The 12,620-nt window shown below is 66.2% G+C and overlaps 1 protein-coding gene across 1 annotated transcript in view; it reads left to right on the forward strand.

Annotated features, from left to right (window-relative positions):
- The first annotated feature begins 319 nt into the window (after positions 1–319).
- The window catches only part of ACIN1 (apoptotic chromatin condensation inducer 1), a 32,881-nt gene continuing 20,580 nt past the window's right edge, over positions 320–12,620 (forward strand). Inside the window, 7 exon segments of the mRNA XM_067317140.1 lie at positions 320–623; positions 2,076–2,141; positions 2,235–2,447; positions 2,450–2,536; positions 2,644–3,454; positions 5,532–5,599; positions 11,183–11,304. Of these exon segments, the coding sequence (XP_067173241.1) occupies positions 486–623; positions 2,076–2,141; positions 2,235–2,447; positions 2,450–2,536; positions 2,644–3,454; positions 5,532–5,599; positions 11,183–11,304 (1,505 nt within the window). The 5' untranslated portion in view covers positions 320–485.

The following is a 12,620-nucleotide window of genomic DNA, read 5'->3' on the forward strand; positions in this document are numbered from 1 at the left end:
GGGAGGAAACGAGCGGGGGGGGGGGACACGGACACGCGTGGGAGCACCGCGCCGCCGCCGCCGCGCTCGTCTTTCCGGAAGGAGCCGAAGCGCTTCCGGAAAGAGCCGAGGGAGGCGGGGCCTTAAGCGACATCCGGGGACGTAGTGTGTGTGTGGGGGGGGTGTTGGGGAGGGCGCGGCGGAAAGAGCCGAAGCGTCGGCGGAAAGAGCCGAAGCTTCACTTCCGGGTCGGCGGAGGCGGCCGAGCGCGGCGGTCGCGGGCGCCGAGCGTCGGCGGAAGTAGCCGAACGCGGGCGGAAGGAGCCGAAGCTTTGGCGGAAGGAGCCGAAGCGGCGGCGGGAAGAGCCGAGCGGCGGCGGAAGGAGCCGAAGCGGCGGCGGAGGCAGCCGAGGCGCGGCCGGAAGGAGCCGAAGCGGCGGCGGCGACGGCGGCGGCGGCGGTGGGGAGGGCGGGCAGAGAGCGAGCGAGCGGCGGCGCCACACAAGATGGCGGACGGGGAGGAGGTGACTCTGGACGGGCGGCCGCTCCATCTGCTCCGCGTCGCCGACCTCAAGGCGGCCCTGGAGCAGCGCGGCCTGGCCAAGAGCGGCCAGAAGAGCGCCCTGGTCAAGCGGCTCCGCGGGGTGAGGGCGGGCGGGGAGGGGGAAGCCGCCATGGCGGTTGGGGGTTTTGGGAGGGGGGGGGGTTGTTTCTCGGGGGGGGGGGAGGCGGTTGGGACCCTCCGCGCATGCGCGGTGCGCGCGCGCGCGCAACCCCCCCCCCAACCTCCTCCCCCCTCCCCAACGCGGCGGCGGCGCTTTCCCGCCAACGGCTGAGGGGAGCCGCCGCGCGCATGCGCAGAGCGGGCGAGGGCGGGGGGGGGGGCGCGCGGTTTTGGGGGGGGGGATCCGGGGGGGGGGATGTGAGGTGACGTGGGGTTGGGGGGGGGCGCGTGGTTTTTGGGGAGGATCGGGGGGATCTGAGGTGATGTTGCTTTTGGGGAGAAATTGTGGGGATTTGAGGTGACGTGGGGTTGGGGGGGCGCGTGGTTTTGAGGAGAAATTAAGGGAATCTGAGGTGACGTTGGATCAGGGGGGCGCGTAGTTTTGAGGAGAATTAGGAGGATCTGAGGTGACGCTGGGTTGGGGGGGCGCGTGGTTTTGAGGTGAATTAGGGTGATTTGAGGTGACGTGGGGTTGGGGGGCACGTGGTTTTGGGGAGAATTAGGGGGATCTGAGGTGACGTGGGATCGGGGGGGCACCTGGTTTTGAGAAGAAATTGGGGGAATCTGAGGTGATGTTGGATTGGGGGGGGCACGTGGTTTTGGGGAGAATTAGGGGGATCTGAGATGACGTGGGGTTGGGGGGGCACCGGGTTTTGGGGGGGATCTGAGGTGACGTTGGTTTTGAGGAGAAATCGTGGGGATTTGAAGTGATATTGGATTGGGGGGGGACACGTGGTTTTGGGGAGGAATTGGGGAGGTTGAGGTGATTTTCGGTTGGGGAGTAGGTGGTTTTGGAGAGAATTAGGAGAATCTGAGATGCTATTGGGTGGGGGGGGTGGGGGGGGTGGGGGGGGCCCGTGGTTTTTGGGGGGAAATTGGGGGAATTTGAGGTGATTTTGGGTTGGGGAGCATCTGGTTTTGGGAGGAGATCAGGGGTGTCTGAGGTGACGGGTTGGGGGGGCATCTGGTTTTGGGGAGGAATTGGGGGGATTTGAGGTGACGTTGGGTTCGGGCACGCGGTTTTGGGGAGAATTAGGGAACTCTGAGGCGATGTAGTATGGGGGGGGAAGGTGGTTTTGGGGAGAATTAGGAGGATCTGTGGTGACGTTGGGTTGGGGGGGCACCTGTTTTTGGGGTGAATTAAGAGGACTTGAGGTGACGTTGACTTTAGCAGCACCTGTGGGGCTCCGCAGTGTGGGGAGGAGATTTGGGGCGAATTTGCGGTTTTGGGGGACACTTAGGGGTCTCCGTTGTGGGGAGAGAAGAGCAGCTTGGGGGGCAGAAGGGGGGGTGGGAATTGGGGGGCACGAGGCGGGGGGGGGCCCGTCCGGGTTCTCGATCGCTGACCCCGTCCCCGTCCCGTCCGTTCTAGGCGCTGATGCTCGAGAACCTCCAGAAGCACTCGACGCCCCACGCCACCTTCCAGCCCAACTCCCAGGTGAGCCCCACGGCGGCGCCCGGCCCCACGGCGGCGCCCGGCCCCACGGCGGCCCCCCGCAGCGGCGGCCCCACGGCGTTTGTCCCCCCGCAGATCGGCGAGGAGATGAGCCAGAACAGCTTCATCAAGCAGTACCTGGAGAAGCAGCAGGAGCTGCTGCAGCAGCGGCTGGAGCGGGAGGCGCGCGAGGCCGCCGAGCTGGAGGGTGAGCGTGGGGTTGGACACGGCGGTTTGGGGGGAAAAATGGCGATTTGGGGGGCGCCGGGAGGCCCCCGACTGATGCCACCCGCTCGCTTTCAGCCTCGGGTAGGAGCTGCCCCGCGTCCCGCGAGCCGGACGACTCGGACGAGGAAAGCGGCCGCCGGCAGGAGCGACGCTCCAGCAGGGTCCGGCAGGTGGGTCCGCCGTGGGGCCGGAAGGGGGACACGTGTGGGGCTGGACGACAACACGTGTGGGGCAGGCCGGGCGCCACGCTGACCCCCTTTTTTGCGCCCCGCGACAGGCGCGAGCCGCCAAAGCCCCCGAGAGCTCGCCGGCCGGCGGCCGGGAGGAGCGGGAAGCCCCGGCGCGAGGCCGCCGTGGGGCAGCCCGGCCCCCGCTGAAGCCCGGCGAGGAGGAGGAGGACGACGACGACGAGGAGGAAGAGGAGGAGGAGGAGGAGGAGGAGGAGGAAGAAGAGGAAGAGGAGGAGGACGAAGCGCCTGCCGGCCCCAAAGAGGGGGGCGCAGCCAGTCCCCCCGCCGCCGCCGCCGCCCCCCAAGCGCTGCCGCCGCCGCCGTGCCAGGACGCCGGGGCCCCTTCCCCGCCGGCCCCGCAGCGAGCGGAGCCCGAGGCCCCCCCCGCCGATCCGGGGGCGCCCCCCGCCGCCGCCGCGGCCCCCCAGGAGCCGGGGGAGCCCGGCCCCCCGTCTCCGCGCCGAGAGGAGCCGGCGGCCCCCGCCGCGCTGCCGGCGCCCGCCGCCGAATCCGGAGCCTCTCCGCCGCCGCCGGAGCTCACGGAAGGGGCGGAGCAACCGGCGCCCCCCGGGGAGGAGGAGCCGCCGCCGCCGCTCCTCACCAAGGAGCCGCCCGGCGCCGACGAAACGCCGCCCGGTGCCGCCGGCGACGCCCCCCGGGGCCGCTCGGCCTCGCCGCCCGCCGCCCCCCGCCGCCGGCGACGCGCCTCCTCGGGCTCCTCCTCCTCCTCCTCCTCGGGCTCCGCCTCCTCCCGCGACACCTCCGAGTCGCCCCCCGCCGCCCCCTCCGCCGCCGCCCCGCCGCCGCTCCTCGCGCTCCCCGTCGGGCTCGCGCTCCAGCAGCGCCGGCAGCAGGAAGGTGAGCGCCCGCGGGGCCGCGGCGACGTTCCGTTCCGCCGCGGCGCCTCCCCGGCCCCTCGTGGCTTCGGGAGGCTGCCGGTAGCTTCCGGAGCCGAGGCGGCTCCGTTCGCGGCCGAGGACGCCCTTTGGGGCACCTAGAACCAGCTGAGGTATCCTGTTGAGGTACCTAGAGCTCTTTTTGTGAGATCCGCAGCCAAATTGAGGCCTAAAATGCTTTTTTGAATATCTAGAGGGGGTTGGGGAGTTCCCTTGAGGCACCCTGAGCGTGTTTATAGGTGGGGGCTGTCATTGGGGAACCTAGAACAGTGGGGGAGGGCTGATTGAGGCACACGGAACTGTATCGTGGTTGCTGCTAGATGTTGGGGCACCTAGAATAGTCTGTAGTGTCTTATTGGGGCACCCAGAGCTAGACCATGGCCGGCAGCACCCGTTGAGGCACCTAGAACCGGTATGTAGTTAAGGCAAAGCTGTTACGACACCCAAAATTGGTGAGATCTTCATTTTCAAATATTTACGGTTGTGTCCCGGTCGGGGGCACCAGCTGGGGCACCTAGAGCCACCCAGGCCGGTCCTGTTGGGGCGTTTGGAGCTGGTTGGTGGCTGGGGACACCCGTTGGGTACCTGGGATCACCTAGACTGTCCCGTCGGGGCGTCTGGAGGTAGTTTGTGGCCGGGACACCCGTTGGGGCACCTGGAATTAACCAAGCCGCCAAAATTGGGTCTCGAGCTGGGCCAAGGGTGCTGTTTGGGGGAATTAGAGCTAACTAGAGCGCTTTTTTGGGGTACCTAGAACCTACTTAAGTTTAGCAATGCATAAAGGAACACATAGAACTATTTAGGTCATCAGATTGCGTTATTTAGAGTTACTTTGGAGCCGAGGGTGCCTGTAGGAGTTTTTAGAATCGAGTAATGGCTGAGGATAGCTGTCGGGGCACCTAGAATCAGTCAGATTATTTTATTAGGGTGTTCAGAGCCAGTCCAGAAACATGGGGCACCCAGTGGGGCACCTAGAACCACTTGGGTTGCCCCGTTGGGGTGTTTAGAACTAGTCCACAGTTATGAACTAGGTGTTGGGGTATCTAAAACTGTCTAAATATATTATTGAACTACGTAAGGTAAGTTTTTAGTCGCGGAGCACTTTTTGGGGTGTCTAGAATCTCAGTACGTTGTTACTTTAAGACGTTCAGAGCTAGCAGACAGCCCAGAACGCTTGTTGGGGTTTTTAGAACTGGTTGGGTTATTTTTGGGGGGTGTTTGGAGCCAATTCAGAGCCATGGGGGTACCTAGAACTAACTAGCTTGTCCCTTTGGGCCATCTAGAGCAAGCCCACGGCCAACAGTGCCCATTGGGGCACCTAGAACCGACCCACTCATGTCTTTGCCCCATCTGGAGCGGGTCCGCGGCCACGGGTAACGTTGGGGCACTTAGAACCGACCCAGTTACGTCTCTGCCCTGTTTAGAGCTGTTCCGTGGCCATGGGTGCCTGTTGAGGCACCTAGAACCAGCAGGTCACGTCTTTGCCCCATCTAGAGCGGGTCTGTGGCTGCAGGCGCCCGTTAGGGTGTTTAGAACCGGCCGTGTCACATCTTTGCCCCGTCTAGAGCAGGTCCATGGCCAACAGTGCCCATTGGGGGCACCTAGAACTGACCCAGTCACGTTTTTTGCTCCATCTAGAGCGGGCCCGCGGCCGCAGGTGCCCGTTGGGGGTACCTAGAACCAATCCACTCATGTCTTTGCCACGTCTAGAGCGGGTCTGCGGCCGCGGGTGCCCGTTGGGGCACCTAGAACCGACCCAATCACGTCTTTGCCCGTCTAGAGCGGGTCTGCATCCGCGGGCGCCCGTTGGGGGCACCTAGAACCAGCTGGGTCACATCTTTGCCCCATCTAGAGCAGGTCCGCATCCGCGGGCGCCCGTTGGGGCACCTAGAACCGACCCAATCACGTCTTTGCCCCATCTAGAGCGGGGTCTGTGGCCACGGGCGCCCGTTGGGGCACCTAGAACCGGGGCTGCCCCCCCCCCCCCGCCCCCCGCGGGGGCGCCGGAGCCCGCTGACCCCCCGCTCGTGTCTCCGCAGGGCGGCCTGGAGGGGCCCCAGGGCCCCGGGGGGGTCGCGTGCCCCCCGCCGCAGCCGGACCCGGAGAGGTAAGCTGGGGGGGGTGGGGGGCGCCCCGCTATGGGGCCGCTTGGGGGCAGATGGGGGTCTGGGGGGCCCTCGGTGGGGCCAGCGGGAGGGAGATGTGGGGCTGAGAGACCCCAATGGGGGCGGTGGGGAGGCTTCATAGGGGAGATGGGGGTCTGGGGCAGCGCCGTGGGGCTGGCTTGGGGCGAGATATGGGTCTGGGGCAGCGCCATGGGGTTGGCTGGGGGGAGATATGGGCCTGGGGCAGCGCCGTGGGGTTGGCTTGGGGGGGAGATATGGGTCTAGGGAGCGCCGTGGGGTTGGCTGGGGGGAGATATGGGCCTGGGGCAGCGCCGTGGGGTTGGCTTGGGGGGAGATATGGGTCTAGGGCAGCGCCGTGGGGCTGGCTTGGGGGGAGATATGGGCTGGGGCAGCGCCGTGGGGTTGGCTTGGGGGGAGATATGGGCCTGGGGCAGCGCCGTGGGGCTGGCTTGGGGGGAGATATGGGTCTAGGGCAGCGCCGTGGGGCTGGCTTGGGGGGAGATATGGGTCTGTGGCAGCGCCGTGGGGCTGGCTTGGGGGGAGATATGGGTCTGGGGCAGCGCCGTGGGGTTGCTTGGGGGGAGATATGGGTCTGTGGCAGCGCCGTGGGCTGGCTTGGGGGGAAATATGGGCCTGGGGCAGCGCCGTGGGGCTGGCCGGGGGGAGATATGGGTCTGGGGCAGCGCTGTGGGGCCGGCTTGGGGGGAGATATGGGTCTGTGGCAGCGCCGTGGGGCTGGCTTGGGGGGAGATATGGGTCTGTGGCAGCGCCGTGGGGCTGGCTTGGGGGGAGATATGGGTCTGTGGCAGCGCCGTGGGGCTGGCTTGGGGGGAGATATGGGTCTGGGGCAGCGCCGTGGGGCCAGCTTGGGGGTGATGGGGGTCTGGGTGATTCCTATGGGGCTGGTTGGGGGGTGATGTGGGTCTGGGGCAGCGCCGTGGGGCAGCCTGGACTCGCCGACGAGGTGGGGGGCACTTGGATGCGGCCGCTTTGGGGCCGGGGGGGGAGATGTGGGTCCGAGAGGATCCCTACGGGGGAGATGTGGGTCCGGGAGACCCTTCCCGAGGCCACTTGGGGGTCTGGGGCACCCGCGTGAGCAGGTTATGGGTCGAGGGAGCCCTTACGAGGGAGATGTGGGTCTGGGGGACCCCCCCGGAGGCCGGTTGTGGGGAGATGTGGGTCTGGGAGACCCCCCTGGGGCAGATGTGGGTCTGGGGGGTGCTCGTGGGCGAGATGGGGGGCCAGGAGACACCCTGAGCCTGGTTATGGGGAGATGTGGGTCTGGGAGATCCCTACGGGTGAGATGAAGGTCCTAGAGGAACCATCTGTAGCCAGTTGGGGGGAGATGTGGGTCCGGGAGCCCCCCATGAGGCAGATGTGGGTCTGGGAGCCCCTCACAACCAAGATGGGGGGGAGATGTGAGTCCAGGAGATCCCCATGGGTAAGATGTGGGTCTGGGGGATGCTCGTGGGCAAGACGGAGAAGAGATGTGGGTCCAGGAGCCCCCCCATAAGGCAGATGTGGGTCCGGGAGCCCCCATGGAGCAGATATGGGTCTAGGAGTCCCCCTATAAAGCAGATGTGGGTCCAGGAGTCACCTATAAAGCAGATATGGGTCCAGGAACCCCCCCCATGGATGAGATATGGGTCCAGGAGCCCCCCCATGAGGCAGATGTGGGTCTAGGAGCCCCCCTATGGAGGAGATATGGGTCCAAGAGCCCCCCATAAGACAGATATGGGTCCAGGAGTCACTTATGGAAGAGATGTGGGTCCGGGAACCCCCCCCTAAGGCAGATGTGGGTCAATAACCCCGCTATAGAGAAGATGTGGGTCCAGGAGCCCCTCATAAAACAGATGTGGGTCCAGGAGACCCCCACAGAGCAGATATGGGCCTGGGAGTCCCCCTATGGAGGAGATGTGGGTCCAGGAGCTCCCCTATAAGACAGATATGGGTCTAGGAGCCCTTTATAGAAGAGATGTGGGTCCAAGAGCTCCCCATGAGGAGATGTGGGTCCAGGAGACCCTCATGAAGAATATAGGGGTTCAGGAGCCTCCTATAAGGCAGATATGGGTCTGGGAGCCCCCATAGAGGAGATGTGGGTCTGGGAGCCCCCATGAGGCAGATGTGGGTCCAGGAGCCCCTCATAAAGGAAATATGGGTCCAGGAGCCCCCCATGGAGCAGATATGGGTCTGGGAGCTCCTCTATAAGGCAGATATGGGTCCGGGAGCCCCCCATAGAGAAGATATAGGTCCGGGAACCCCTTATAAGGTAGATAGGGGCCCAGGAGTCCACCCACGGAGCAGATATGGGTCCAGGAGCCTGTTGTGGAGAAGATGTGGGTCTGGGAGCCCCCCATGAGGTAGATGTGGGTCTGGGAGCCCCCCCATAAGGCAGATGTGGGTCCGGGAGCCCCCATGGAGGAGATGTGGGTCTAGAAGCCTTTTATAAGATAGACATGGGTCCAGGAGCCCCTTATAAGGCAGATGTGGGTCCAGGAGCCCCCCCATAGGGCAGATGTGGGTCTAGGAACCCCCCCCCAAGGCAGATATGGGTCTAAGAATCCCCCCATAAGGCAGATGTGGGTCCAGGAACCCCCCATGGAGGAGATATGGGTCCAGGAGCCCCCCCCATGGAAGAGATATGGGTCCCGGAGCCCTCTATAAGGCAGATGTGGGTCCAGGAGCCCCCCATGGAGAAGATATGGGTCCAGAAGCCTTTTATAGATAGATATGGGTCTAGGAGCTCCCTTATAAGGCAGATGTGGGTCCGGGAGCCCCCCCTAAGGCAGACGCGGGTCTAATAACCCCGCTATAGAGGAGATGTGGGTCTAGGAGCTCCCCACGAGGCAGATGTGGGTCCGGGAGCCCCCCCATGGAAGAGATGCGGGTCCAGGGGACCGTCATAAAGAACATATGGGTCTGGGAGCCCCCCATGAGGTAGATATGGGTCCGGGAGCCCCCCTATGAGGCGGATGTGGGCCCAGAAACCCACCATGGAGGAAATATGGGTCTAGGAAACCTCCACGGAGAAGATGTGGGTCCGGGAGCCCCCCCTAAGGCAGACGCGGGTCTAATAACCCGCTATGGAGGAGATGTGGGTCTAGGAGCTCCCCCTATGAGGCAGATGTGGGTCTAGGAGCCCCCATGAGGAAGATGTGGGTCCGGGAGCCCCCCGTGAAGATCATATGGGTCTGGGAGCCCCCCATAAGGCAGATATGGGTCTAGGAGCTCCTCTATGAGGCAGATGTGGGTCTAGGAGCCCCCTTATGAGGCAGATGTGGGTCCGGGGTCTGCGCCCGGGCGGGTGGGGGAGGGTCCGCGCTCGCCCCTCCCCCCCCCCTCCGCCCCCTCCCCCCTCCCCCCCCCCCAATCCCGCGGGGGCTGCTGGGTAAGCGGCAAGATGGCGGCCCCGCCTGCCTGCGGCTGCCCCGCGCCGCCCGGCCCGGCCCCCTACAATAGACCTCGGGGGGGGGAAGGAAAGGGGGGAAAGGGGGAAAGGGGGAGGGAGGCCGCCCCCCACCTCTGCCCCACACGCGCAGCCTTCTCCCCCCCCCCTTTCCTTCGCCCCACGTCTCCCCTCTTTATCCCCTCCTTCCTCCCCCCCCCCCCCAATCCGTCCGTCCGTCCGTCCGTAGCGCCCCGGACGCCGGGGCCCGCCATGCTGTCCGAGAGCAAGGACGGGTGAGGACCCTCCTTCCTTTCCTTCCCGCCCCACGGCGAGTCCCGGCCCCCACGGCGGGGTTGGGGGTGGAGGGGGGGGGGGAGGGGGAATGAATGAACCGGCGGCGCCGTGGGGCTGGGGTGGGGGGGGGGGGGGATGCGGTGGGGAGGGGATGGGGATGGGGGTGTGTGTGGGGATTTGGGGGGCTGGGGGGTGTCTGTGGGGGTCTGTGGGGCTGGAATTTGTTGTGGGGGGGGATGTGGGGGGCCGGGAGTGTCTGTGGGGCTGGGACCCGCCATGGGGGGTGTCTGTGGGTGTCTGTGGGGCTGGAATGTGTTGTGGGGGGGGGATGTGGGTGTCTGTGGGGCTGGAATGTGTTGTGGGGGGGGGGATGTGGGGGGCTGGGGGGTGTCTGTGGGGCTGGGACCCGCCGTGGGGGGGGGATGTGGGTGTCTGTGGGGCTGGAATTTGTTGTGGGGGGGATGTGTGGGGCTGGGGGGTGTCTGTGGGGCTGGGGACCTGTTGTGTGGAGGAGATGTGGGGGCTGGGGGGTGTCTATGGGGCTGGGACCCACCGTGAGAGGGGGCTGGGTGTCTTTGGGGCCAGGATTTGCCTTGGGGGGATGTGGGGGGCTGGGGGGTGTCTGTGGGCTGGGACCCGTCATGGGGGGTGTCTGTGGGTGTCCGTGGGCTGGAATTTGTTGTGGGGGGGGATGTGGGGGCTGGTGGGGTGTCTATGGGGCTGGGACCCGTCGTGGGGGGGGTCTGTGGGGGGGTCTGTGGGGCTGGGACCCATCGTGGGGGGGATGTGGGGCTGGGATCTGCCGTGGGGGGGGGGGAATGTGGGGGGCTGTGTCTATGGGGCTGGGACCCGTCGTGGGGGGGGTCTGTGGGCTGGGACCTGTTGTGGGGGCCGGGGGTGTCTGTGGGTCTGGGATTTGCTGTGGGGAGGGGTCTAGGAGCATCCGTGGGGCTGGACCCACCGTGGGGAGATGTGGGGGTTCTGGGGGGGTTCTGGGGTGTCTGTGGGCTGTGGACTTGCCGTGGGGGGGATGTGGGGGGCTGGGGAGTGTCCGTGGGGCCGGGAGTCACTGTGGGGGGGGCCTGGGAGCATCTGTGGGGCTGGGATCTGTTGGGGGGGGGATGCGGGGAGGTTGTGGGGCGGGATGGGGGGTTCTGGGGGTGTCTATGGGGCTGAGACCCGCCGTGGGGGGGTCTGGGAGTGTCTGTGGGGCTGGAACCTGTTGTGGGGGGGGATGTGGGGCTCTGGGGGTGGCCGTGGGGCCAGGATTCGCCATGGGGGGGGGGATTTGTGGGGCTGGGGGTGTCTGTGGGGCCGGGACCCGCCGTGGGGGGGGGTCAGGAGCATCTGTGGGGCTGGGACCCGTTGCGGGGGGGTGGGTGGCCGTGGGGCTGGGACCCACCATGGGGGGGATGTGTGGGGCTGGGGAGTGTCTGTGGGGCTGGGACGGGCCTTGTGTGTGGGGGGGATTTGTGGGGCTGGGAGCATCTGTGGGGCTGGACCCGTTGGGGGGGGATGTGGGGGGCTGAGGGGTGTCCGTGGGGTGGGACCCGCCTTGTGGGGGGGGGGATGTGGGGGGCTGGGGGGTGTCCGTGGGGCTGGAACCCCCCCCCGTTTGCGTGGGCAGATCAGTGGGGCCGGATTCTTCCTTTGAGAAGATCTATGGGCCGAAGGCTACTTATGGGGCTGGGACACCCCCTCCCCCCCCCACCCTTCCCTCCACCCCACGGGGACGTGTGGGGCAGCCCCACACGGAGCAGGCGGCCCCCCCCTTCTTCTTCTTTTCCTCCCCCCACCCCTGCGCGTGGGGCAGAGCCGTGGGGCTGGGGATGGGGGACAGGGGGGGACGTGTGGGGCAGCCCCAGTGACGCCGTGCCCGCAGCGAGGAGCAGCCGCCGCCCCCCATGGAGCCCCCCGGCGGGGCGAGCGCCAGCCCCCCCACGGCCCCAGCCCCAGCCGCCGCCGCCGCCCCCCGAGCGCCCCACGGACGCCGAGCGCCCAGAGGTAACGGTGTGGGGCGGGGGGCGGAGCCGTGGGGCGGGGGGGCGGGGCCCGGTTGGGGGGCAGAGGCGGGACCCCCCCCCCCCCCCCACCCCGGGCGCCGCTGACCTTCTCCTCGGCGCGACGCCCCCCCTGCCCCACTGCTCACCCTCCCGCTTGCCGCCAGGACCCACACGTGTGGGGCGCCAGCCCGCCCCGGCCCCCCCCGAACCAGCGTGAGCTCCTATGGGACCTTCGTGTCACTTGGGGGCACCACGAAGCGACGTGAGCTCTTATGGGACCCCCGTGTCACTTGGGGGGTGCCCAAACTGGTGGGAGCTCTTATGGGACCCTCATGTTACTTGGGGGGCACCATGAATTGTCATGAGCTCCTATGGGACCTCCATGTCGCTTGGGGGCGCCCCGAACCGGTGTGAGCTCCTATGGGTCCTCCGCGTCAGTTAGGGGGCACCCAAGACCAGTATGAGCTCCTATGGGTTCTCCATGTCACTTAGGGGGCACCCAAGACCGGTGTGAGCTCCTATGGGTCCTCCATGTCACTTAGGGGGCACCCAAGACCAGTATGAGCTCCTATGGGTTCTCCATGTCACTTAGGGGGCACCAAGGACCGGTGTGAGCTCCTATGGGTTCTCCATGTCACTTAGGGGGCACCCAAGACCGGTGTGAGCTCCTATGGGTTCTCCATGTCACTTAGGGGGCACCCAAGACTGGTGTGAGCTCCTATGGGGTTCTCCATGTCACTTAGGGGGCACCCAAGACCGGCGTGAGCTCTTATGGGACCCCCATGTCACTTGGGGGGCACCATGAATTGTCATGAGCTCCTATGGGACCCTCCATGTCGCTTGGGGGGGCGTCCCGAACCGTGTGAGCTCCTATGGGTCCTCCGCGTCAGTTAGGGGGCACCCAAGACCGGTGTGAGCTCCTATGGGTCCTCCATGTCACTTAGGGGGCACCCAAGACCAGTATGAGCTCCTATGGGTTCTCCATGTCACTTAGGGGGCACCCAAGACCAGTACGAGCTCCTATGGGTTCTCCATGTCACTTAGGGGGCACCCAAGACCGATGTGAGCTCCTATGGGTTCTCCATGTCACTTAGGGGGCACCCAAGACTGGTGTGAGCTCCTATGGGTTCTCCATGTCACTTAGGGGGCACCCAAGACCGGCGTGAGCTCTTATGGGACCCCCATGTCACTTGGGGGGTGCCCAACACCAATGTGAGCTCCTGTGGGACCACCATCTCCACTTGGGGGGCACCCGATGCCAGTATGAGCTCCTATGGGACCCCCATGTCACCTAGGAGGTGCCCAAGACCGGTTGTG

The sequence above is a fragment of the Apteryx mantelli genome, unplaced genomic scaffold, assembly GCF_036417845.1.
Source record: "Apteryx mantelli isolate bAptMan1 unplaced genomic scaffold, bAptMan1.hap1 HAP1_SCAFFOLD_239, whole genome shotgun sequence".
Classification (NCBI taxonomy): domain Eukaryota; kingdom Metazoa; phylum Chordata; class Aves; order Apterygiformes; family Apterygidae; genus Apteryx; species Apteryx mantelli.